At 35.4% G+C, this 27542-nt stretch overlaps 1 protein-coding gene across 1 annotated transcript in view; it reads left to right on the forward strand.

Annotated features, from left to right (window-relative positions):
* The window catches only part of TRIP4 (thyroid hormone receptor interactor 4), a 54197-nt gene that overhangs the window by 6088 nt on the left and 20567 nt on the right, over positions 1 to 27542 (forward strand). The window contains exons 4-11 of the mRNA XM_074234390.1: positions 3053 to 3265; positions 5561 to 5639; positions 6382 to 6511; positions 11932 to 12147; positions 13493 to 13619; positions 15360 to 15547; positions 19012 to 19136; positions 24823 to 24914. Of these exons, the coding sequence (XP_074090491.1) occupies positions 3053 to 3265; positions 5561 to 5639; positions 6382 to 6511; positions 11932 to 12147; positions 13493 to 13619; positions 15360 to 15547; positions 19012 to 19136; positions 24823 to 24914 (1170 nt within the window). The remainder of the gene's footprint in view (positions 1 to 3052; positions 3266 to 5560; positions 5640 to 6381; positions 6512 to 11931; positions 12148 to 13492; positions 13620 to 15359; positions 15548 to 19011; positions 19137 to 24822; positions 24915 to 27542) is intronic.

Raw genomic sequence — 27542 nt, forward strand, 5'->3', positions numbered from 1 at the left:
AGTCCTGCTCTAACCCTTTCACACTATAGTTGGAGTATATATTCATTTCTTTTTTTTTTAAGAAAGATTTTATTTATTTTGAGTTTTATAATTTTCCCCCTAATCTTGCTTCCCTCCCCCCACTCCCCACAGAAGGCAGTCTGTTAGTCTTTACTATATTCATTTCTGGTGGTCACAGTTAGTAAGAACACTGACAAGTTGAATAGTATCTAGAGATGATTACTGACACATGGTGAGGTAATAGGTTACTCCTATGCCATAAGATTAAAGGAAAGGGGGCATGATTCTCTTGGAGAAGAGAAGACAATGGACTACAAAATGCCTGTCTTCATTATTTAAAGGTTTGTCCTATTAGATTTGTACTGCTTAGTCCTAGAGGACAGAACTAGGAGCAATTTATAAAAGTTTCAAACAGACAAATTTCAACTTGATATAAGGAAAAACTTTCTCACAGAGTTATCCAAAAGCAATTTTTGGATTGCATGGGTAACAAATGGGGTCCTTTCCCTTAGAGCTCTTCAAGTGAAGGTTGGATAACTACTTCTTGGGAAGTAGTAGTGAAGATTCTTGGTGTCAGGGATGGGTTGAACCAGATGGTTTGAGAATACAATTTTTTGCAGTGTTTATAAAAATGACTACATTTCTACCTCTGGCTATATTTTTGTATTTGTATAAAAGTAAATGTAAGAAAAAATTAGACAGTGATTTACCTCAAGTATAACACATGGTTTGGAAACTTCTTAAGAAGTTATTCCTTCTAGACTGAATTTAAAATTCCTTAAGATTTTTATATATTCAAGTTATACTTGCAAAATATACTATAGGAAAGAACTTGTATGAAATAATATAGGAAATAGAAATATTAAACGGTATTGCCTATTTATATAATATGTAATATATCACACATAATATATTAAATATAATTGTATAAAAGGGCAATGTTATACACAGAGTAAATGCACAAAGAGAATGATAAGAGACCTGGAAAAACTTGAAGTAAAATAGTTCCTCTGATACCACCTGTGAGATCTTGGACAAGTCATTTTAGTTTGTTTTGGCCTCAGTTTCCTCATTTGCCAAATTGATTTTTAAAATGTAAATATTATTGAATAGGTTTTGTTGTGTAGAGTTCATAATAAATTATTTAATAAAAATATACCTTTGTTACCTTTTTGACAATTTGAAAGTATGTTAATGATAAATAGCTATATTTGGTAGTTTTAGAATTCACAGTTAAAATGTTTCACACAAGTAAAAATAATAGACAAACCTGGTTCAATATATGCTAGAGAAATTAGCCCAAGAATAATTAAACAAGAATTGAGACTCATTGGGAGGTTGTAGTAAGAATTCTTGGTCAGTGGTGTGTTGGCATACAGATCATGTGATATTCTTTAGAAATGCTAATAAGAGGGGCAGCTAGGTGGCAAAGTGGATAGAGCTCTGGCCCTGGAGTCAGGAGTACCTGAGTTCAAATGTGACCTCAGACACTTAATAATTACCTGGCTGTGTGACCTTGGGCAAATCATGTAACCCCATTGCCTTAAATAAATTTTAAAAAATTAAAAACAAAAAGAAATGCTAGTAAGAGCATAATTATATATTTGCCCAATTCTATATCAGATTTATAGAACATATGTAATGGAATATGAAAATCTGAAACTTAATAGACAAGTTATGAAAACAGACCTTGTTTCATTTTTGTTCAGTGGTTCAACAAATAATTGAGGGCTTTCTCCATTCAGAAAGTCACAGAAAACTGTTCTTTCCTATTCCAAAGTACTGTTTCATTTTTATGAAAATGAAATGTGGGTTTCTCCCTTTATTCTGACTTGATTTTATTATTATCCTTTTTGGCCTTTTCCCCCCCTAATAGTAGCACAGTGACCAGTACATAATAATTGATAAATAACCTTTGAATTGCTTAGATATTTATGGAGGCAGAAATTTGTGTTTTTATGTGTAGATATGAAAATACAACTTTTTTTTTCTCAGTATTTGGAGGGAATTTGCAAATCCCCAGAAGTAAAGATTTTAAAAAAATTAATCCATACTGTATTGCTGTCCTTTGAAAAAGTTCACTCCTTGTATTGTGAATACAGGTAAACACCAATTTATTTAAAACAGTGTTTTCAGTCTTACCTTCTAGAGAATACAGTTGCCTCCTGGAGGACATCTTTATATTTGATTTTTTTTTAAATAGGAAGAAAACCCCTCAAAACCTGTGTTTCTGCTTTGGAAAATGGGGAGTGTCATATCTCATTAAAGTCACTAAAGAGTTTTCTTTGATATAATAACATTTCCAAATGCCTGAAGTAATTTAGATCACTAAAGGTTCTTAAAGGTAGAGATTTTGATTTCAAAATTCTTGACTTAAAGAGAAAGAAATGAAGAGGATAACTGTATAATGGTAGTGGAGATTTTCACAGAGCTTTATGCAACAGATTTGAAGAGATGTTTCAGAGTTCATTTTTAACTTGATTGTGATCTTGTCTCGTACATCTATGAATATCATATGTTTTTAAAGGAACTCATTTTCAATGATCACCTATTTAGCTACTTAAAGAAAATTCTGTTCTCCTGTGCATGAAAATGGTGCTACCTAGAACTTTGACTCTCGGGTTACCATCCATCAATATAATTTCTGTTGGGGCGGCTAGGTGGCGTAGTGGATAAAGCACTGGCCCTGGAGTCAGGAGTACCTGGGTTCAAATCTGGTCTCAGACACTTAATAATTACCTAGCTGTGTGGCCTCGGGCAAGCCACTTAACCCCCTTTTGCCTTGCAAAAAAAAAAAACCCTAAAAAAAAGACCAATATAATTTCTGTTGAATTAACCCCTCCTGAAACCCTTGATTTTAGAAAACTTTCTTATTGATTTGAGAATTATTTCCTTCTTGAATTGGTCAAAAGTGACTTTCAGTTTCTGAGAATTGTATGGGAGGTGGGATTCAGAATGGTTCTTTGAGCAGAAGTTTCTTGTTTTGGCCTGATTTTTTTGTTTATGGCCTTTGGTTATGTGTTAAAACTGTTTTTTACTGTTTGAAAATTAGGCACAGGAGACCACCAACTCCTCAAAGAAGAAGACAAAGTATGTTAGCTTGTATACAACAGAGGGACAGGACAGGCTTGCTGTCCTCCTTCCTGGACGACACCCTTGTGATTGTCTGGCACAGAAGCATAAACTTATCAACAACTGTCTGATCTGCGGGCGGATTGTCTGTGAACAAGAGGGTTCTGGACCCTGTTTGTTCTGTGGGTCTCTGGTAAATATTTACTTTCAACTTTTGTTTCATTGAACTAGATATATGTCTGTCTGTCTGTCTGTCTGTCTCTCTCCCTCTCCATCTTTCTTATGTGCAGTTCTTTGCTATACAGTCCCATAAATTCTTGATTTGCCCAGTTTCCCAAGTTTTTTATTCTAATGCTGATGCTAGTCAGTTGTAAACTTTTCAAGAAGCATATTATTCAAAGACCAGAAATAGCATCAGATTCTTTTATAGTTGGAGGACTTTACAGCAGTAGAAGTTGGACCATTTATTGTTGAAGTTCTCAGATAGTCACTATTCTTCCTAAGGGAGCAGTCATCATAATGAAATCTTAAGAGCACTACAGCCATTTCCTCTCTGGGAAGTTTACTAGAACAGCTTTGAATGTCAACTGTTTCTGGGAGAATAACCTTAGGAACGTGGAACTAATGGCTTTCTCACAAAGACTCTAGCAAGGAACTCAAGGGCAATGTCTATTGATCTGCTATCCCTGCTGGTGGGTGGCAGCTGTGGCATATGGAATTATTGAGGAGGACATGTATTAAGATAGCTTTGTTTTCCTTTCCTCCTATTTTCCCCCTATTTCCTGGAGAACAAATATATTCAATCATTCACTGGAAAAATGTAGTATCTCCCAATAAAATTCTTTATGACATGTTACTAAGTCTCTTCCCTGTGGCTCCTGGCAGGAGCTTTGTGTGAAGGGGAGGCAGCTGCCGGGAAGTGTGTTGTTTATTGATAGGTCCCACAGATCTCTTAGTTCCGGAAGCTGGATAATGTAAAGCAGATTTGCCTGATTCCTTGCAGCTTTTTAAAATTTTGTTTTTTAAGGAAGCCTTTCTCAGCCTTTCTTATTACAGTCATAGTGCATTTGTAATAAACACAACTTTTTCATTTGGCTTGATCATTCTAAATGTTTTTTAAATTGGGATGTCTGAATGCAAAGAATCTAGTATGATTTTTTTTTTCATTAGTGAGGTCAGTATAGTGAAGTAGAAAGAACTGGTGTTAGAGTACGGAAACATCTCTGTCTGAATCTTGCCTCTGCTTCTTACTTCCTATTTGACTATGGTCAAGTCATTAAACTCTCTGAATTGCAATTTCCTTTTTTAATAAAATGAGGATGCTCCCTGTAGTACAGTACTATTGAAAGGATCAAATGAGATCACATATAAAATAACTTGAAAAATTTAGTGTTATATAAAAATTTTTCTAATACAATTTTTATTACTGTTAGTTGATTCAATTCTTGATCTCTCCTGACAAGACTAGTGCCTTCTCCCAGTTAATTTGGAAGACTGATTTAAAAGTCACTTTTCAAATTAGAAGCTTCAAAGTTAGATGTATGAGTTGTCACTAACTACATAAGTTAATGTCATTTTTAAACAAACATTGTAAAACCAAACCAGTGTTAGATTTCCTTAAAAATTAGTTACCTTGGGCAGGTAGGTGGCGCAGTGAGCACCAGCCCTGGTGTCAGGAGTACCTGAGTTCAAATGTGACCACAGACACTTAATAATTACCTAGCTGTGTGACTTTGGGCAAGCCACTTAATTCCATTGCCTTGAAAAAAATCTAAAACAAAAAATTAGTTACCTTGACTGCCTTTGCTCAGAGCATTTCCTGGAATTAGTCCTTTGGTATTACATTCAGAGCCTGTGGCACATTATTTCAGTGGTCAGAAAGCTTAATATTCCCATGGTGAATTTGTTAAGTAAAAAAAAATTTTTAAGTAAAAATTGCTTAACCTCCAATTTGTTGAGTAAGTTTGATGATCAAGTTGGGTAATGTTGTTGTGATCTCAAATAATGTATGACTTTATGGCCATGTGATTTTTTTTTTTTTTTGCTTGATTTATACACTGGCTGGGAAGACAGCTTTTTTTTGTTTTTTTGTTTTTTAGGTTTTTGCAAGGCAAATGGGTTTAAGTAGCTTGCCCAAAGCCACACAGCTAGGTAATTATTAAGTGTCTGAGGCCAGATTTGAACTCAGATACTCCTGACTCCAGGGCTGGTGCTCTATCCACTACGCCATCTAGCCACCCTGATGACAGTTTTAAGAAAAGGTATTTAGGAACTGTTTTGAGCAATGAAAACATCCTTGATATAAGCTTATAGACTCCCAATGTTATTATATGAAAGGGACAGGTCATTTGAATATATAAATTGTGGCAAGTACAATTTTTTAACTATCGTCCTGTCAGTAGTTTAAGGTTAGTTGTTTGATGTATAAAGAAAATCATGAAAAGTTAATTAAATTGTCTATCTGTGTTACCATCTTCTTGTGCTATAGGTATGTACTCGAGAAGAACAGGACATTCTTCAGCGTGATTCAAACAAGAGCCAGAAGCTTCTGAAGAAGCTCATGGCAGGTTTGCAGTGGTCTTATGATTGCTCTGGTGAAGGATGAATCTTATATCTTTGTCCATTTGGTGCATCCAGGTGTGCAGGATGGGACTGCGCTGTTTTTGTGACTCACAAGTTGTTCATTCATTCATTAATTCAACATACTTTATTGAACAGCTACTCTGTACAGGCCAGTACTATGAACACACTTGTCTTTACTGCTGTTCTAGCCTTTTTCCTTTTACCCAAAGCATAATGACATTCTCAAAGATGAAAAATCCTCTTAGAGGAGAGAGCTGGTCAGACTTTGCACAAACATGGAGTATAAAAGTAAGGGAAAGTTTTACGTTGGTTTTCATTGTAGCAAGTGCCTTTCTTTCCTTCCCCTCCAAATACGATTATTGGAGCATGTGATCTTTTTTCGGGAAGAACACATTTGTGCTATTTTCTTCTGACACTGATCTCATTATTTATTATTATTTTCAAAAAACAAAATGAAACACTTAACAAAATTTTAGCATAATTATATAATATTCAACTTATCAATTATATGATATTCAGTTTGCTCAGTAAAGCCATTTTCATGTTGTAAATTAAATTGTTTAGTATCTTCTTCATCCCTTTAAGAAAAAGATAAATAAAGCTTGATTTACTTTCTGGCTTTTTTCTTTTTCTTTTTTTTTCTGGCTTTTTTTTTCAATGAAATAAATTCTGTTTGAAAAGTTTGTTTTGATGGTTGACACCATTGTTTTCCTTCTTACTGTATAGGAACAGAGAATTCTGGTAAGGTCGATGTGTTCAACAAGGATCTGCTTCCTCATCAGGAATCTCGGATTAAGACTGGTCTAGAGAAGGCTGTAAAACATAAAGACAAGTTGCTGGAGTTTGACAGAACCAGGTATGATTTTGGTGGAATGGCTGATATTGCTGAATAAACTGAAGCAAAAAGATTACTTAATCAAATAACTGTCTGTAAATTATGAAATGGTTTTCATTAGAGTGGAGTTTGGCACATGGCATGGATGGTTGAGGTTTTGTTTCTTATTCATTTTATTGTATTATAGGCTCTCAACCAGGTGAAGGAGACTTTTCTTCCCTTTGGCTTTTTTCATTATTCACAAATGTCAAGAGTTCCTTACAGGATGCAAATTATCCTGATAATTTGGAGATGATTATATTTTATCCTAGTGAAACATATAGAACTTCTCAATTTATTTCACTTCTTAAATTTCTACAGAAGCTCTCAATAACTTAACTCTGTGAGACTGAGATAATGGAAAAAAAAGTAGTGCCCTGAGAAGGCATGAATCCTTGGTGTAACCTTGATCTCCGATTCAGTATTAAAAAGCTCAAATTGTATAAAGATTGGCTTCTTGACTCTTACACTGTTATTTGGCCCACTGACAGTTCTTATTATTTCTCCTTGGAGACAGATTTTTGAATTTTCTAGTTTTGTTGTTGATTCCAGCCTTTTTCACTCTCTTTTTTTGACAAAATACTTATTTAAAACTTAGTTGATAGTAGAGATCAATACTTCAGAGTGTACCTTTCCCACCATTAGGCAACCAACCTATTTAGAACCTATCTGTTTGAGTCATTTGTCTCATTCCCTGAGCAAATCCTTTCTGGGTCTCTTTCTGGTCCTACTTGACCAGACAGTATTGTGTTGCCTTTGCATAGCACTGGCTGTATGAAAACTTCAGTTCAGATTCAAAGCCATCTTCAGAAATACTTGAGAGAAATAATCAGGAAAATATCTTTACTATATTTATATATATATATATATATATATAATTTAGGTTTTTTGCAAGGCAATGGGGTGGCTTGCCCAAGGCCACATAGCTAAGTAATTATTAAGTGTCTGAGGGTGGATTTGAACTCAGGTACTCCTGACTCCAAGGCCAGAGCTCTATCCACTGTGCCACCTAGACACCCCAAAATATCTTTACTATAAATAGAATGAATACCATTCCCTCTGACCTTAAAATTCATTATGGGAGTAATTGTTTTTTTTTTGTAAGTGAACTTTAAATTTAGGGTGTTTTTTTTTTTTTTGTGAGGCAAATGGGGTTAAGTGGTTTGCCCAAGGCCACACAGCTAGGTAATTATTAAGTGTCTGAGACTGGATTTGAACCCAGGTACTCCTGACTCCAGGGCCGGTGCTTTATCCACTGCGCCACCTAGCCGCCCCTGAATTTTAAATTTATTATTACTTTTATTACAATAATTTTGTTATAAGACTAAACATAACCCCCCCCCCAGAAGATGAGAAACCTCAATAGTGAGAGCGAGAGAGAGAGAGAGAGAGAGAGAGAGAGAGAGAGCAAGAGAGAGAGAGCAAGAGAGAGAGAAAATGTACTTCAGTCTATGTTCAGATACCAATGGCTCTGTCTCTGCGGTGAGTTGCTTTCTTTATCTTAAATCAGCCAGAGAAGTTGCTTTGGTATTTTTCCCACAATTGCTATCACTAGCTGTACCTCCTGGCCCTGTCCAAAAGTTTCTTGTATCTGAATACCCTCTCCCTTGATCTTCCCTCTCTTTTATCACCTATTCCCCCCTTTCCTTCCCCATTCCCCTTTATCCCATCCCTTACTTTTCATTTTTTCCTATAGGGTAAGATAGATTTCTATGCCCTATTAAGTGTTATGTTATTTCCTCTCTCAGCTATTTCTGATGAGAATGAGGGCTCACTCAATCTCCTTCATCTTCCCCCATTCCACTCCATTGAAAAAGCTTTTTCTTGCCTCCTATGTGAAATTTCTTAGCTTCTTCTTCATCTCCTTTCCTTTCCTCCAAGTATTTTCCTTTATCACCCATTGACTCTATGTTTTTACTATATTATATCATTATATTCAGCTCTTTCCTGTGCCCTGTCTATATGTGCTCCTTCTAACAGCTCTTATAAATGAGAAAGTTCATATGAGTTATCAGTATCTTCTACCCATGCAGGAATTCAAACAGTTCAATATCATTAAGTTCCTCATATGTTTCACCTGAGTCCTGTACTTGGAGATCAAACTTTCTGTTTAGCTCTGGTTGTTTCAATAGGAAAGTTTAAAAGTCCCCTGTTTCATTGAAAGTCCATCTTTTCCCCTGAAAGAGGATAATCAGTTTTGCTAACCCTGAAGTTCACACCAGGAATGATCAATAAAATCCAATGAGAAAATATAGTGACTTCTTCCACTTTAAAACTGCATAAAAACCAGAGTCCATGGGGAATAGGAAAGTGGGGGTTCCTCTAACAAATTGCCATCTATGGAAGCCAGTACAACCAGAGGGAGAGATAGGCTCTATATCTGGAGACTATAAAAATGGAGGGTTCTGAAAAAGTACTAGGGTGGTCAGAAATAACTGTTAGGGACCAACATCTCAAAGTGTTCAAACTAAAATAGTGCTCCTTCAGGGATCTGAAATTGAGATGTCAAAGAAGGCCATGAAGATTCAGCACACTAAATAAGATCTTTTGCCTTTCAGAATATTATATTCCAATCCTTAAGAGTCCTTAATGCAGATGCTGCCAGATCCTGTGTAATACTGACTATGGAGCCTTGGTAGTTGAATTGTTTGTTTCTGACCACTTTTAGAATTTTCTCTTTGATTTGGGAGTTTTGGAATTTGACTATAATATTCCTGGAAGTTTTTCTTTTGGGATCTCTTTCAGGAGGTGATTGGTGAATTCTCTTGATTTCTATTTTACTCTCTGCTTCTAGGGTCTCAGGGCAATTTTTCTGTATTATTCTTGAAAAATGAAGTCTAGGCTCTTCTCCCAATCATGGCTTTCAGATAGCCCAATAATTTTTAAATTATTTCTTCTGGATCTGTTTTCAAAGTTAGTTGTTTTTTTCCACTGAGATATTTCACATTTTCTTCTAATTTTTGGGATTTTTGGAAGAGTTTTATTTCTTCCTGATTTCTTGCAAACTCATCATCTTCCTTTAATTCCATTCTGCATTTGAAGGGGGGGGGGTTATTTTCTTCAGAGAGCTTTTTTATCTCCTTTTCCAGCTGGCCAATTCTGCTTTTTAAGACATTCTTATTTGCCTTTTGTTTTGCTTTTTCTATTAGGTTTTTAACATCTTATTTTCTTCAGTATTTTTTTTGTATTTCTTTCACCAAGCTGTTGATTTGATTTGATTTTCATGATTTACCTGCATTGCTCTCATTTTTCCTCCCAATTTTTCCTCCATCTCCCTTAATTGCTTTTCAAAGTCTTTTTTTGAGCTCATCCATATTCTGAGCCGATTTTCTATTTCTCTTGGAGGTTTTGGATACAGAAGCTTCAATTTTATTGTCATCTGAGTATGTTTTGATTTTCCATTGGACTAAATTAATTCTCTGTGGTCAGATTCTTCTTTTTTCTGTTGTTTACTCATTTCTTCAGCCCTAGACTAATTTAAAGCACTTCCAAGGTTTTAGGTTTTTTTTTGGGGGGGGGGACACCCCTCCTCCAAGCTCTTATGCTCTCTTGTCTGTGCTTTGATATATAGATGGCACCTCACTTCCTTCTACCCTGGAGCTGTAAGGAGGGGTCCAGCTCTGCTATCTTAGTGTGGAAGCCCAAACTGCAACCTGGATCTGAGTTTGGGCAAAAAGCAAAGTCTCCCCTGACCCCCTTAGCATCTCTGGGCTGTGCTCTGGAGGTTCAGGCTGCTTTCTCCAGGTTCTCGCTGCAGGTTCTGCAGCTGGTGCTCCTTCATTCCATGTTCATTTTGGTGTAGCAGAATTCTCTCCCTGCCCCTTCAAGCTGTTCCAGAGCTGTGCTGAGACTGGGGTTTTTTCCAACTCCCGGTCCTGGTGAAACATACCTTTCCCACAGAACTTCTAAGTTATCTTGGACTGGGAAAATGTATCACTCAGTCTTTCTGTGACTTCTGCCCTGTAAATTTTGGCTAGAGTTATAATTTGATGGCTTTTGGAGTTTTGGGGGGGAAGGAGTTCCCTGGAAATGCTGTCTTCATGCTTCTATCCCTGCTCTGCCCTATGGGAGTAATATTTAATTTTTTTGTTTAATATTTTATTATCATGCTTATATTCCATACTCATATCTTTTATTAGGATTGCAACTATAGGTATCTGATTTAGTTCTGTTTATTAGTGCTGTATGAGGTATATATTTCCTGAGATGTAGGGACTGAGAGGGGCGGCTAGGTGGCACAGTGGATAGAGTACCACCCCTGGAGTCAGAAGTACCTGAGTTCAAATGTGGCCTCAGACACTTAATAATTACCTAGCTGTGTGGCCTTGGGCAAGCCACGTAACCCCATTAGCCTTGCAAAAAAAAAAAACAACTTAAAAAAAAAGTTGGGACTGAGAAAGTTTATTTCCATTGATAATTGCTGCCCCACTATCCTGTGCAAAGTGACTTAGATGTTATGGAATATAAAGTAATAGTAATGTTAGTCCTTCATTTTTGAAGAAGACCACAACATCAGGAAGGTGATGTCATGACAAGTACGTGAATTGAATTTTGTGTGAGGGAATGCTGTGCTCAGTCAGTGACCTCACTTTTTCCTCCAGAGTCATCTGTATCCAGTGGCCAGATATAATTCAGGACAATTGCAGATGGCACTGGATGTGAGGCAATCAGGGTTAAATGATTTGCCCAAAGTCACATAGTAAGTGGCATGTGTCTGAGGTTAAATTCAAACTCCTGTCCACCTGACTCCAATGCCAGTGCTCTATCTATTGGGCCACCTAGTTGCCCCAAAACTTTACTGGAAATGTTTCCTGGCTGGCTTCAATTTTATTTTTAAGGGGTGATGAAGAAATTGTGAATCAGTCAAAATCAAAGGAACAAAGTGGCAATTTCTAGAATTTCTAGAATCTAGATTTTCTATTAATAACTTCTGAAAATTTACTTCCTGATTTTTAGGTCTAGGAAGGAGAGTAGAAAATATAACATATCATTTATATACTTAGTTTGGAAAGTGCTACCTTAAAGCTTTCAATTTTTCAGGCTTCCATTTTTGTAGTGATAATATTTCCGCTAAGTTTGCCTATATCACTAAATCATAATTCTACTCTAACTAGTTTTGCATAGTTTTTATCTTTACCTCTTCAGGTTTCAATTTTTTCATCTGTAAAGTGTAGGATTAGAATAACTGTTCTTTCTGGCTCCAAAAATTTCTGACACCATCAATGTAAAGAAGGACCTGAATTTTGTTTTTGTTTTAGAATTTTAGGTAACCATACTAAAAGTTGTCCCACTGGGAGCCATATTGTATCATGAGTGATAGTAATAAATGAATTATTTTGGACAGAAAATCATATCCTTTTTGATAACAGCTCATGGGTACTATGTGCTTTCTCTTGCCTTAGTGTTCGAAGGACCCAAGTCATTGATGATGAATCAGACTATTTTGCCACAGATTCCAACCAATGGCTATCCAAGGTGGAGCGTGAAGCTCTGCAGAAGAAGGAGCAGGAACTAAGAGAATTGCGCCATGCCTCCCGCCTCTCTAAGAAGATTACCATTGACTTCGCAGGAAGGCAGATTCTAGAAGAGCAAAACCCTCTAACAGAGTACCACAATAAGTGAGTGGGCAGATCAAGGAAAAGTTTGAGAGAGATGAGCAACCTGACTAGTCTTATTGTAGCTGAAAGCTTTTTGATAATTGGGCATGTTGTTAAGCATGGAATACAAAGAAGAATGTGTTGGGTTTTTTAGAAACAGTTAGTAGGAAACAGTACTTTTTAAAAAAAAAAATCTTATTTAAAGAAGAAAATGAGTTTATTTTTGAAGAGACTTAAAGTTTGATCCCTTGGATGAATACTAAACAAATTTGTTTTCATTAGAAAATAATACTATTTGTGTCCTTTATACTAAAGTGCATTTAGTCATAATTGTTAGGCCTCTAAGTTACTTCTGAACTGGTCCCTAGTCCATGGTAGTTTTTTTGTAGTAGTAGTAGTGGGTCATTGAAGTCTGGCACTTCAGAAGTGGATAAGTAGTGGTGGGTCATTAAATTCTTATAGCACAAGAAAATCCTGAAGAGAATCACTTAGAGTAATTTTTGCCCTTGAATATGCAAGAACTCATCATCAAAGTGCTCCCTGCATTTATTATCTTTGCCTAAAATGAGAATTTAAATAATAAGATATCTTGCATTTATTTTGCATTTATTTGATGATAAAAGCAATAAGAGTAATTGCACCAGCACATTCTTTTGCATGTTTCATTACTTCATAATCACATATATATAGGTGTAAATATACACATATACATATATACATATGGTATAAATGTATTTGTTACTTTATGATCACATTTTTACATATAAAATATTTATTTGTACATATGTAAATGTAAATATTGCTGTATAACAGTACGAAGTATAAACATCTTGTTAGAAAAGGAGGAATTGTTATGGGCTGAGAATATCTGGAAAGGCTTCATGGAGAATGTGTGATTTGAAGTCAATGGGTTTTGAATTAAAATCTCTGAAGTAATGGGATGTCATTCCCGGAAAGGAGAATTGAATCAGAGGTCTGTTGAATTGTTGGGCTGAATGAATGAGTTTGACTAAAGTAGCATATTCTTAAGAATCCAGATACTCTTCTCATTTTTCCATTGTGAATAATTATCCTTCCACACATTCAAATGGATATTTGTGGAGTGCCACTCCTACCCTCCCTTTTCCTTTTAACTTTCTCTAGAATTTTGCATATGTGAAGTTGCTAGGTACTGTGGAGATACGGGTTGAAAAGGGGAAGGAAAAAAGATAGATGGTTCCTAGAAGTCTAAGTTTTCACTCTTGCATGGTTGTATATTCATAGTTAGTGACAAAATTAGTAGAGAGAACTTGAGAAAAGATCTGAAGAATCATGATTAGTAGCTACTGGTTAATAATTACCCATCTCTTTTGATTTGTTGTTACAGACTGGATGAGACCATACAGGCTATTAACTCAGGAGCCTTGAATAAGTCCCTAACAAAGCTAGAAGGATCACCTGATGAGCCTTTGGGAGTTCTAGTGAATCCACACCTACTCCAGCCTGCACCATTGGTGAATATATGTTTTGTTGCTTATGAGAAAAGGTTTAACACAAATGTCTTCTTTTACTTTGGATGTTAGGAGCTTTACTCTTAACTGTTTTGCATCTAGCTTTCTTGCCCATCTTCCTCTGGGCTTGGCTTATGGTTCTCCATGCCTCATTTACATAGCCATCTCAATATTCCCTGAGGAAAAGTTAGGTTTATTAATCTCAGTAGAGATATGAGTAACTATGCTTCAATTTTTATTTTGGTATGTCTTTGATATCTCTGTATGAAGCTCTTCCTGAATCTTTTCAATTGCTCTCCCTCCTAAACTAACTTCTGTTTAAATATTATATACATATTTGTATTTATTTACTTTATATTTTATATATTTTAATTTGTAGTTAACTCGTGAAGTGTGGGGATTGTTTTATTTTTTGTATTTTTATCTCCTGTACTTAGCTCATAGGAAGGGCTTACTGCTTGCTTAATCTGTAAACTAGGAAGTCCTGGGTTACCATTGATAGATACTGACTGTGACAACTCATTTAACTTCTCAGTGCCACAGGCAAATCTCTACATTGTTGAGAAGTAAGGAAAGTCCTTTAACAGTGAAGTGTGGGTCTGTTTTCTACCTATACTTACAGTTATCCTCAGCACATATCTGGCAATAAGGGGGAGACCTTTGAGTCCAGATGGTTAACTGTTGCATTTTTCTCTGGTTTTAGCACTTATAATGTAAGTATGTGGCTCTACCTTTTTTATAAAGGAAGAGACATATGGGCCAGAATTTTGAATCTTTTTTTCAGGTGGTTTAGCTTTTGGGGGAAATTTGGAACTGAGTAGTCTCATCATTTTGGAAATAGAAATGGTTCCAGCAAACCAGATTTTCATAGAGATGTACTATTCTTTAGAGGCAGAAGACCTAGGACAGGGATTTTTGGGGAGCTAATTTTAAAATTCTAAATTTAATAACCGTTAAAAATGCAAACATTCAGACAATCAAAAATTTTAAATTATACCTAAAGCTATAAACTCCAAACTATAAACAATTTTTAAAAATTTTATTAAAGTTTGTGCCTCTTTCTGAACTCTTCTATATATTTTTCTAGAATTTTGACAGTTATATATTTGACAATTCTCATTGTGCAATAATTCTTATCAGAGATAAGACTATACAAAGTATTTGATATCTTCTTAATTATACCACAGTTTATTCATCCATTCTTCTAATTGTGCCATCATTGGGTCATTCGGATTTATAAATTTTCTTGTATATTGTCATATTACTTTCTGAAGGATTTGCATCAACTTCTATAATAGCTGCTCCAGCAGCTGACACAGACACTTGTATAAAATATACTACTCTTAAAAATGAAAAGGGGGGGGGCAGCTAGGTGGAGCACCAGCCCTGGAGTCAGGAGTACCTGAGTTCAAATCTGGTCTCAGACACTTAATAATTACCTAGTTGTGTGGCCTTGGGCAAGTCACTTAACCCCATTGCCTTGCAAAAAAAAATGAAAATAGAATGATGGACTTTTATAACTAACTTTTGCACTTCCATTAGGTATATCCATCTTATTAGGCAAAAATAAGATAGAAATTCCTGGGAATTTTTCCCAGTATGATCCCTTATACTATTAGAGTTGAGACTTGGTTGGGAATTTCCATGGCAAGCATCAGTTTTTTATGAACTTTTTGACCCCTGTAAAGATCGTCAAAGGCTACTAATTAAACCTTATACTTTTGCTTTTTTTTTTTTAAATAGTGGGTAGACCAGACAAGCTCAGCTTCACAGAGGAAGACTCTTCTCTCAGCAGGTTCTAATCTGGAGCACAGCTCAGAGAGGAGTCGTCTTCGAATTCAGGACCGAGAATTTCAGGAAATCTCTGATGATGGTTGGTGCCTCAGCATGCACCAGCCCTGGGCCTCACTGCTTGTCAGGGGTATTAAAAGGTAATATTACATCTAGGAGAAAGTAATTATGGTACTAAATTTTGTTGACAGCTGCCTTTCTGCTGTCAGTCCATTGATGTTCCCCAGTATTGTCCATTACATAATTCCTTTGGAGGGATCCCAATTCCTGTACTAAATGTATTAAACACAATGGAATGAATTCTAGGTGTCACTCTGCATTTTTTGGGCAGAAAGTTTGAAACCCACAGATGCAGATTCTGCCAGTGGAAGGATGTGGAGTACAACTCCTTTCCATCCTGGCATAAAAATCATATTTTTCTTGGCTTTGCTTTTATAGTACATATTGTAGCACTCTAAGCACTTGTTCCTGTCACTTTAGCTTTCAGACTTGTTTGGTTTTTTTCCTTAAGAAATTGACCCAGTTTTGTGTATTTTTCTATTTTTTTGCTTTAATCAAAAGGAAAAAAAATTAATTTGTTAAATCTTTAAAGAAAAAACGCTGTGATTTGAAGGAGTTATTAAAAGGATGAGGCAAAATGATCAAAGAATTTAGAATTGGACTGGATCAAAGTAGTCATCTAGACCAATGCCTTCATTTATTGGTCTTAGAGTAAGTGACTTGCCTACACACTCCCCTTGATATTCCTGTTTTACCTTTTTTTCACCTGACTTCTGGCAGAGGGTGGAAACTGATGTTTCTTATCACCATCTTTATGTTAGAGTTAGCTGATCCTCTTTCATAATAGTTGGAAAAAACAAAGATGCAGAAATGAAATTACGTATTCAGGATGACACAGCTAGTAAGTGGCAGAATGGGAGTAGGGTTTAGTTCTCTTGATTCTTAATTCCAGTGAATTCCTTTTTTCATTATGATGCCTCAGCAATCCCCAGAAAGTGAGAATGATCCCCTATTGGTCATAAGACAAGAGTGAACCATAATGGTTATGATTTCCTTGCCAAGCTAGTGTATAATATCCCTATCACTCTTACCCCTCAGTCCTTTAGATATATCATGTTTGGAGATACATTTGACTAAAAGTTTCATCTCTCTTTTGCATGATAATAGGGACTGGTGGGTCTGCATCTGCTTTCCAGACTGACTAGGCCTTCAGAAATCTGTTTTACACATTTCATTCTCTGGAACGTGGGTGTCTTCCTTTCCCAGTGTAAATAACGGAACAGCTTGTTCTTTGCTAAGGAAGGCAGAATGTTTACGTTTCATTCTATTTTGGATCTAATTCAGCCATTTTTTACAACTGAAAAGAACAGAACAAGCAGCACCCAATACCATAACTACTAATACCACAAAAATATAATTGATGGCTTTGACCATGTTTGTGGATAGGAGTGTAGTATTTATGAATTTTCAGTCTGGGAGGGTACAACCTTTGACCCTTCTTGGTATTCACAGTAGAAACATAGAAACTTTATTAATAGAAGAAAACTAAAAACATTAATCCCATTAGACAGAAGCAAATATTTCGATTTAGATGATACAGTCAGAAATTTGTTTTCCATTTGGTTAAAGTGAAGGAGAAACATAACCCTGTGATTCCTTTGTTCTCGTTAAATACTTGAACATAAATGGGAAAGGAAATGAGTACATTCTTTTTTATTTACTTAAAGGAGAATATATTCATATTAGTCAAAATATTTTTGATTGTCTACAGGAATTGTAGCACTATCATATTTATGGTTTCATTTTAAAAGAGCAAATGACAAAAAATATCTTAACATACTGACAAAAATACGTGAATGTGGTGGCAGTTTGATTTGGATTAGGAATTGTGCAGGGAAATTTGAGAAGTAGTTAGAAAAACTTCCAATTGGAGGCAAACCTTTTATTCTTTAAAGAAGAAAAGATTTTTGTAATCTAAAACCTATACATATCTCTGTGTGTGTGTGTGTGTGTGTGTGTGTGTGTGCGTGTGTGTGTATGTATATATATATATATATATATATATATATATATACACATAGAGAGAGAGAGAGAGAGAGAGAGAGAGAGAGAGAGAGAGAGAGAGAGATATTAGAACAAAAGCCATTCCTCAAAGGGTAAGTCATCAAAGGATTTGAAGAAATAACTTTCAAAAGAATTGGAAACTGTTAACAACCACATGAAAGAATGCTTTAAGATACTAATAATAAGAGACATGCAAATTAAAAACAACCCTAAAATTATACCTCACAACCTGCAAATTGGCAAAGATGATAGAATTTGGAAATGATTACTTGTTGTCAGTGTTGTTAGGAAGATACATATTCTAATGCATTATTGGTAAAGCTGTAAAATCAGTACAGCCATTTTTGAGAAGTAGTTTGGAATAGCGCAAATAAAATGACTAAAATGTCCATCCCTTTTGGCTCAGATATTGTATTTCTAGACTTATTCCCCGAATGGGCCACTGAAAAGAAGTAAGTCTGCCACATATACTAAAATAGTTATGGCAACACCTTTTGTAATACCAAAGAATTAAAAACAAGGTAGATGTCTATCAATTGGGAAATGCCTAAATAAACTGTGGTATGTGAATGTAATGAAATTTTTCTGTGTGATGAACACAAAAGAGCATGGAAAGAGCTATATGAACTGATGCAGAGTGAAGTATGTTGAGCCAAGAAAACATTATATACCATGTCTATAGAAGTGTAAATTGTTGTATAGAAAGAACCCCCCCAAAAAATAATCAAATGTGAATCTTGCAAAAAATAGCAAGCTGGGGGCGGATAGGTGGCGTAGTGGATAAAGCACCGGCCTTGGAGTCAGGAGTACCTAGGTTCAAATCCGGTCTCAGACACTTAATAATGACCTAGCTGTGTGGCCTTGGGCAAGCACTTAACCCCATTTGCTTTGCAAAAACCTAAAAAAAAAAAATAGCAAGCCTGACTTGAAAGAAGAGATGAACCTATTCCCTATTGATGAGGTTCAATGGTCACTAGTGTGATGCATTACACATATTTTTATACTTTTGATATTTTGTTTAGTTATATTGATGTTTTTCCCCTCTTTTTTCTGTCTTTAAAAATATGATTTGTTATATGGGATGACTTGGAGGGAGTAGGAGGAAAGATACTTGAGGAAATATGGTTATATGAAAATAACCTAGAAGACTTTAAAAGTAAGTAAAAAAGAGGAAGGATGCAATATACAAGAAGAAGGACTCTTTATTTTGTGCACAGTGGAGGATTTAGGTTAGGATTATAGATGTCTGTAATTTGGGATTGGATGTAGAAATGGGATTATCTGGGAAAGAAGTCTTTTTTTTATTCAAGGGTGAACTGAGAAACTCAGAGAACAAAAGTGAATTGTGGAATAAAAATGTATTCACAAACTATGCCTGTTATAAGCTTGACATGCCAAGATTCTTTTCTCAGTTCAAGACTTTGTAGAAGCCTCCAATTAAATAAATCTTAATCAAATTAGATACTCTTTATTCAAGACTTGTGGAATCCCAATAAAAATGGAAATTAGATCCTTTCTGCTCAATTTTTATCCCATTTAGGGTAGAGGGCAGAACCTGGTATACTTCTCACAGAGGAAGGCTATGGATAGCTGCAACTGCCAAAAGACCTTCCTCTCAAGAAATCTCAGAACTGCAGGATACATACCGCCTTCTTCTTGGAAAAGGTAACTTCCTCCTTTTGTGTGAATATTGCAGTGATGGATATTATTAGCTAAAGTTGAGTTAGCTGTTTCACTTTATTTTCACTTAATATAGTTCTCTTAATAGTTTTTATTGTTTCTTTTCTGGATAGAAGAAAATTTTAGCTACAGACATTCTTTGAAGCAGATAAGGATCAACAACTTTTTAAAGTTAGATTATCAAATAACATAGTAGTGCCCTTTGGGCACCAGAAATAAATGTTAATCTTGTTTAGATAACGAAAAGATAATACCTTTTGGTGTTGAGAAACATGATAATCCTGACTTTTGAATGTAAAAGTAAATTGTCTGTTAGGAACTCCTTTGGACTGGGAAGATCTCCCTAATATAGGCAAAGTTAATTGGCATATGTAGTAGATAACAAATGAAAATTCCTCAACTTTGGAAAGTTTTGAATTCTAGAAAATATCTTTGAAATCTTTTGGACTCCTTTATTCTTCATACTTCCCATTTTATATGATTGTCATGAAAAAAAATGATGAGGTGAGAGCTACAATATTTCCCTGTGTCTGCGATCTCATCAATGTGAGTCCTTTCTGTTTTCTCTCTCCCTTCTTCTTGCCCCAACCCTCTCATTGAGAAAGCTAGCAATTTGATATAGGTTATAAACGTGTAGGCATGCAAAACATTCAAAGTGAATACTTTCTGAAGTGATTTAAAGAACAATTCATTCAAGCCCTCTCATTCCTTGTGAATCTATATTATATCATCTTGTAGACCCTTCACAAGAGGTCCACAGAGTATGCTGGGACTTTTTAGTTCTTCTGACAATGAAATATCAGAACTGTCCATTATATATCCCTCACTCTTATTCATGACTGGCTGACTTTTTCCAGCCATACATCTCCCTGATGACATCCTTTAAATTTTGTTTTATTTCACGTGAGAGCAACTGGATGGTACAGTGGTCCTGAAGTTAGGAGGACCTGAGTTCAAATGCGTCTTTAGTCACTTACTAGCTTTGTGACCTTGGACAAGTCACTTAACCCCAATTGCCTCTTTCTCTCCCCCAACAAAAAAACACACTAAAAAATTACCTAGGGGCAGCTGAGTGATGTTAATAGCATACTGGGCTTAGAATTAGGGAAAAAGACCTTAGTTAAAATTTGTCCTCAGGTACTTAATAGCTATATGACTCTGGATTTAATTGCTGTTTGCCTCAATATCTGACTGTAAAATGGGAATAATAATAGCTTCCCTGAATTGTGAAGATCAAATGACATAATTGTAAATCTCTTGACATTGAAAGAACTATATAGAGGTTACCTATTATTATTGATATATGATGGTTGTCTTTCATCTTTTTTAGATGGGAACCTTTAAGACAGTAAGTTTTTTGCTATACTGAATCAAATGTACTTTATCATCACTAAAAAATAAGCACTGTCCAATCTTGTTCCTTTTTATCTTTTAGTTAGTTGTGTGACCATAAAGATGGGATTGCCTGTATAACAACATTTATAGAAATCTACTTTTTCCTGTCTCCTACATTTTTCAGTGATACCCTTGATGCATGTATATTTTTCTTATGAAAATTTTGTAGATTTGGATAACTAGGCATTTGAATTCATATTTATGTTTTCTCAAATGCCTTTTTGTTTTACAGGTTCACATTTTCCCAAGACTTTTGTATTCCTTGCAATCTTTTTGATAGCTTGTCCCTTAATGCCTCAAAAATTATGTCGTTTCATATAGCAAAATTTCAGCAATCACTCTACCCATCTTTGTTTTCTTCAGTAGTATTTCTGTTTCCTCATTTATCAGGTACTCTGATGTTTGCTATAAAAATTCTTAAATTTATTTTTCCTATTGTTATCCTTTAAATTTCATCCTTAAATGCCATTGGGTTGGACAAAATTAGTCTTTCACTAAGCTTTCTGGAAATTTATTTTTCCCAATTATGCTGCTTGATGAGGCAATAATGTCCCTGATAACTTCTATTAGAGTTTACACGAGTTCATGTTCTTTACTGATATTCCCCCTTTGTTTTTTTTTTTAGCTTACGATTGATTTAAATCAATTAAATGTCCTTAAGGAAGGGTAGTAGCCTATTTGATATTTGTTTTCTTATGATTTCATTTTTGGCAGTAGCAACTCACTTATACAGGTCAATTGCATGCCATAGTTTCTCATTTGTATTATTCTAGTCTGGTATTGATTTTGGTCTTTACTCTCATAAGTCAGTGACCTTTTTGTACATAAGACAGCAAATTTCAAAATTACTACTATGTTGCTAATCAATCCTTTTTTCTATGCTAAAATGTAATTAACTTCATTTTTATTTATTTATGTTCACATCTTATGCCCGAACTGTTCTGAAAGAAAATATGAGACTTTTGTTTAATATATGCCCCTAGTTTATGAACCTTTGCATTTGTTTTTCACTTCTGAACTATGTTTTTCACCTACTACTACTACAGTCACCTTTGTTTTAGAGTCATGAAGTATTAAAGTATATATTGACTTAAATTTGGAGTTTTGTAGTAATACTTTTAGAATTACTTTGCATCCTTCTTTGTAACAGACATTAATGCAGACGTTGCACTTACTTTCATGGTGATCGCCTTGCTTATTCTTCTCATGATCATTGCCATGTGAGGTCACTAAGTAATCCAGAGAATAATGCTTCCTGTTTCTCTAGGATGTGAAACAAAGACAACTGTACTACATACTCTCCCAGTGGAACTATCCTTTCATGTCACTGCAACTTTCTTTTGTCTTCTGGTTTCATTTATAGTAAAACTGTCAGGATTTTTGATTTGGTTCCATCCTTTCAGTAATGAATTCATCCATTCATTGATCACTTGGAAAAGCTCTATTATTTAGATTTTCAGTAGTGAAATTGTTTGTTGATGGTCAAAATATGATGGGAATGTTAGTATTCTCTGTTTCCTCAGTTGCCACTCTGCCATTGTTGTTGAAGAAACAGAAAGAGATCCAGGACTAGACTGAAAAATAGGTTTAAAAATCAAATAAATGGAATTAAAGTTATGCTATTACAATATTTCTGTCCTTAAGGCCTCACCAAAAATTAGTAGTAAGCATAACTTCCTTCAAAGGAAAAGTCCTATTGGATTGTTGTAAAGAGTAATTTTTTAAAAATCAGTTTGTAGTTTGACTTGGTATGATTTTTTTTAATATTTATTTATTCTCATTTTGTACAAATAATTTTTTTATACATTAATAAAATATTCTTGTTTTAGAGTAAACAAAATACCCCCTCTCCCAAAAAAAATATGGACTTGCTTGAGTGATAAAGTAAAGGGGAGAGAAAAAAATTAAAATGAAAAAAAATAATTGTAATAATTGTAGGTATGGCCAGGTGGCACAGTGGACAGAGCACCAGCCCTGGAGCTAGGATCACCCAGGTCCAAATCCAGCCTCAGACACTTAATAATTACCTAGCTGTGTGGCCTTGGGCAAGCCACTTAACCCCATTTGCCTTGAAAAAACTTTTTTTTAAAAAAAGAGTAGTCTAACTTATAAAATTTTATTGTTTTCATTGAGTTGATTGAAATTGGTCAATGACTAGCATTCACTATGCACTTTTATATGAATAAAGTTGATGAGGTCAGCTAGGTGGTGCAGTGGATAGAGCACTGTCCTTGGAGTCAGGAGTACCTGAGTTCAAATCTGGCCTCAGACACTTATTAATTACCTATCTGTGTGGCCTTGGGCAAGCCACTTAACCCCATTGCCTTGGGGAAAAAAAAAAACAAATATAAAGTTGATGAAAAAATTTTGAACTTCTTTTATATAAGTGCTGAAACATTCATATGTTTTCATAGTTCACCCAATTATATTTCACCATTGTTATCAATTAAAAATGGGTGGAGCAAAAGGATTTTTTTAAAGATTATAATTATTTTGAATTTTACAATTTTCCCCCTAATCTTACTTCCCTCCCCTCACCCCCACAGAAGGCTATTTGTCAGTTTTTACATTGTTTCCATTGATCCAAATTGAGTGTGATGAAAGAGAAATCATAGCCTTAAGGAAGAAACAAAGTATAAGAGATAGCAAGATCAAACAATAAGATACAAGGGTTTTTTTCTCTAAATTTAAGGTAATAGTCCTTGGGTCTTGAACAAAAGGATTTTTGATCATGTTGCCCATTACTAAAAAACTTTGAATGCTTTTGATCACAAGAAATTCAGCAAGTTTGAAATACTAAAGGTGAGACTGTAGCACATTAAAATGTAACCTGCTTGAGGTTGAGGACTCTGATCTTCATAATGGGTAAATTATTCAATTTTTGAAGTTACTGAATCAGTGGAGAGTCAGCAGTGTCTCAGTTACTGGAATGTGAGATGGTATGTGAGAAAGTAGGATTATAAGGAAAAATATTGATGTGCAAAGAGAAGCATATTAATGTATTCTTTATGGAACTGTGTGAATTGATCCAATTATTCTGGAAAGCAATTTGGGATTATGCTATGATGTTTGTCTTTCATTTTTGAAGATGACCACAACATTAGGGAGGTGATGCCATGTTCAAGCACATGAATTGGATTTGACTAAGGAGGGCTATGTTAGGTCACCAGGCTCACTTTCTCCTCCAGAACCATCTGAGTCCAGTGACCCGATATGGATCAGGATGATTGGAGAATGGCTGTGGATGTGAGACGGTTAAGTGATTTGCCCATGGTCACACAGCTAGTAAGAGTCAAGTGTCTGAGGCTAGATTCAAACTCCTATTCTCCTGACTACAAGGCCAGTACTCTATCCACTGTACCACCTAGCTGCCCCCAGTTTGGAATAGCTATAAAAATGATTAAATTGACTATATTCTTTGTTTCACCGACTTTGTCATATACTTCAGAGAGGTTAGTAATGAGTAGAAGGGACCTATATACAAGAAAAATATTTATGACCACATTCTCTGTAGTAATAAACATTTGAAAAATGACTAAGAAATAGGGGCCAGCTAGGTGGTGCAGTGGATAGAGCACCGGCCCTGGAGTCAGGAGTACCTGAGTTCAAATCTGGCCTCAGATACTTAATAATTACCTAGCTGTGTGGCCTTGGGCAAGGCACTTAGCTCCAGTTGCCTTGCAAAAAAAAAAAACCTAAAAAAAACCCCCTTCAAATTCCTGAACTCTCCATAGTAAGATAGTAACAGCTGAAAAGTTTGTTATTTTTCAGTCATTTTAGTTCTCTTTAATTCTTCATGACTTCATTTGAGGTTTTTCTTGGAAAAAATACTGGAGTGGTTTGCTATTTTCTTCTCCAGCTCATTTTACAGATGAACAAACTAAGGCAAATAGGGTTAAGAGACTTGCCCAGGATCACACAGCTAGTAAGTGTCTGAAGCAGATTTGAACTCAGGTCTTCCTGGCCCCATGCCCAGTGCTCTAATTGCTGTGCTACATGATTGCTGTTTATTTCTCTAACTCATTTTACAGATGAGGAACTGAGGTCAGAAAGATTTAGAGATTTGTTCAGGGTCACACAGCTAGTAAGCGTCTGAGGCCAGATTTGAACTCAGTAAGATGAATCTTCCTGACTCCAGGCCTGATACTCTCTCTATCCACAGTGCCACTTTGCTGCCCATGGAAAAGTTAAAGGATTATCATTTAAAACAAGTTTCTGAAGGATACTGTCAGATTTATATAACTTTATAAAATTCTTTTTCATATTCTTGATTCAGACGTGGAATTTCCTAGTGATTATCCATCAGGATGTCTCCTTGGTTGTGTGGACCTGAATGATTGCTTGTCTCAAGAGCAATTTAAGGAACAGGTGAGTGGGGGATTATTATGTGGGGAAATATTTGGTTTGTTTCCCTCAAAATGTACTTGTGGATCTAACCTGCAAATACTTCATCTCAGAATATCATTGAGATGGAAAAAGGCAAGTTGGGGTAATGAAAAATGAAAAAAAAAACTAAATTTTAGATGATTTTTTTTTTTTTTTGCAAGGCAAACGGGGTTAAGTGGCTTGCCCAAGGCCACACAGCTAGGTAATTATTAAGTGTCTGAGACCAGATTTGAACCCAGGTACTCCTGACTCCAGGGCTGGTACTTTATGCACTACGCCACCTAGCTGCCCCAAGAACACTAAATTTTAGATCAGAAAAACCCAATTTAAATCCTGGATGTGTTACCTACCTGTTTCCTTGACCTTTTCAGAGCTTATTTTTATCTCAGTTGTAAAATGAGAAGGTAAAAAGGGAGGGGGATGGTTGGGGGATTGATAATCTAAAGTCTATTCTTGCTCCTAATCTTCTGTTTCTAGGTAATAGCAACTGGATTTTAGAAAGATGTGGAGAAGCTTATCTAAAGGAGGTGCTGGAGACTTAAAAAACAAATCAGGACTTACCTATGTGCCATTTTATTTCTTGGTATGCAGAATATCTACTTTGTTGGGAAAGGAACAGTATCTGTTTGTGCCTGGAGCTTTTCCTTAGTAGGAAGAAAACAAAACAAAACATTGCTACCAAAATCCTAGCAATAAATATGGCAAGATTTTCCTTCCCTTTCTAGAATCTTTAAAATTACTTATTATAATGAAGGCTTTGTTGAATTGATTAACTTATTGGAAAATAAAACATAATTGCTAATGCCATGGGAGCAGGCAGTTCAATCTAGAGACTTATGGTTATGCCAAATACATTTTTTTTAGAAAGGTTTTATTTGTTTTGAGTTTTACAATTTTTCCTCCAATCTTGCTTCCCCTCCCCCCAAAGGCAGTTTGCTAGTCTTTACATCATCCCCATAGTATGCATTGATCTAAGTTGAATGTGATGAGAGAGAAATCATATCCTTAAGGAAGAAACATATAGTATGAGATATAGCAGAATTACACAATAAGAATTTTTTTTTAATTTAAAGGTAATGTCCTTGGTCTTTGTTCAAACTACACAATTCTTTCTCAGGATACAGATGGCATTCTTTGTCACAGATACCCCAGAATTGTGCCTGATTGTTGCCCTGTTGGTATGAGCAAGTCCATTAAGGTTGATCATCACTCCCATGTTGCTGCTAGGGTGTTCTTCTGGTTCTGTTCATCTCTCTAAACATCTCAGTTCATGTGCCCAATATATTTTATTTTATTTATTTTTTTGGTTTTTGCAAGGCAATGGGGTTAAGTGGCTTGCCCAAGGCCACACAGGTAATTATTAAGTGTCTGAGACCGGATTTGAACCCAGGTATTCCTGATTCCAGGGCCAGTGCTTTATCCACTGCACCACCTAGCTGCCTCTATGTGCTCAATATATTTTAAGGGTCATCCTTGACTAACATATATTCTTTTGTTTCTAAAGCCTGACCTAACTAAATTAGGACATTTGTGAACAGCAGAGGGAGCTGAAGACCTTTAGGATAAAGTTAAAATCTAGTATTTTAGTGTTTATAAACTTACATTTTGAAATAAATCCAAGGTAGGTAAATTCAGCCTTGGACCCTTCCTTAAGTGCTTTTCTGTCTTACTTTACGGATATATCTGTATAGCTTCTATTATGACTGCTAAGGAAACATTCCTTAGCTGAATAATTCTCAGTGCAACTTTTTTTCCTTTTCAGGCTTTTTTCTCTTTGCTTGTTATTTTTTTTATCTTCCTATCCCTCCCCTGTTCCTTCTATTTAGACATTTTTAGAAGATAAAAGCTATTTTCTCTATGTCCCCCCAACCATTTCTTCTAAAGTGTCCATGCTCTTTATTTTTGTTTGATGTTAAGTTCTCTTTTCTTAATCCTATTTCTCTAGTCCTTTTTACATATAAATTGTATATGATTACTGTATACTGTATACACATGCACACAAAATTATTTTTTCTCAACTTGTCTGTATTCTTTCCATTAAACACTGGGGCCCAGCTTTAGGCAAAATTGTGGAGTAAACACAAGCTGCCTTCATATATTCCTCTACTTCTCATTCCTGTTATAACTTCATTTTTTCATTACTTTAAGTCAAGTATAAAGGAAAGTCACTAACATCTTTATGTGAATTTTTTTAAATTTTACTTTAATTATTTTATTTTACTTTAATTACATTTTATTTTTTTTTGTTTTTGTTTTTTAGGGTTTTTTTGTAAGGCAAATGGGGTTAAGTGACTTGCCCAAGGCCACACAGCTAGGTAATTATTAAATGTCTGAGACCAGATTTGAACCCAGGTATTCCTGACTCCAGGGCTGGTGCTTTATCCACTACGCCACCTAGCAGCCCCTAATTACATTTTAAAGGAAAGCCCATTAGATTTCTAATGCTGCCTTGTATATATGTCTGTGACAGAGAGATAGAGAATGTGTGAGAGAGAATTAATAGAATTAGATTTTTGGAGTCATTGATTTCCCCTTAAACCACCCTATTAGGCAACAGACAGAATCATATCTATCAGGTTTTTTTTTTCTCTCTAAATCAGCCAGATAGGG

The sequence above is a fragment of the Macrotis lagotis genome, chromosome 4, assembly GCF_037893015.1.
Source record: "Macrotis lagotis isolate mMagLag1 chromosome 4, bilby.v1.9.chrom.fasta, whole genome shotgun sequence".
Classification (NCBI taxonomy): Eukaryota; Metazoa; Chordata; class Mammalia; order Peramelemorphia; family Peramelidae; genus Macrotis; species Macrotis lagotis.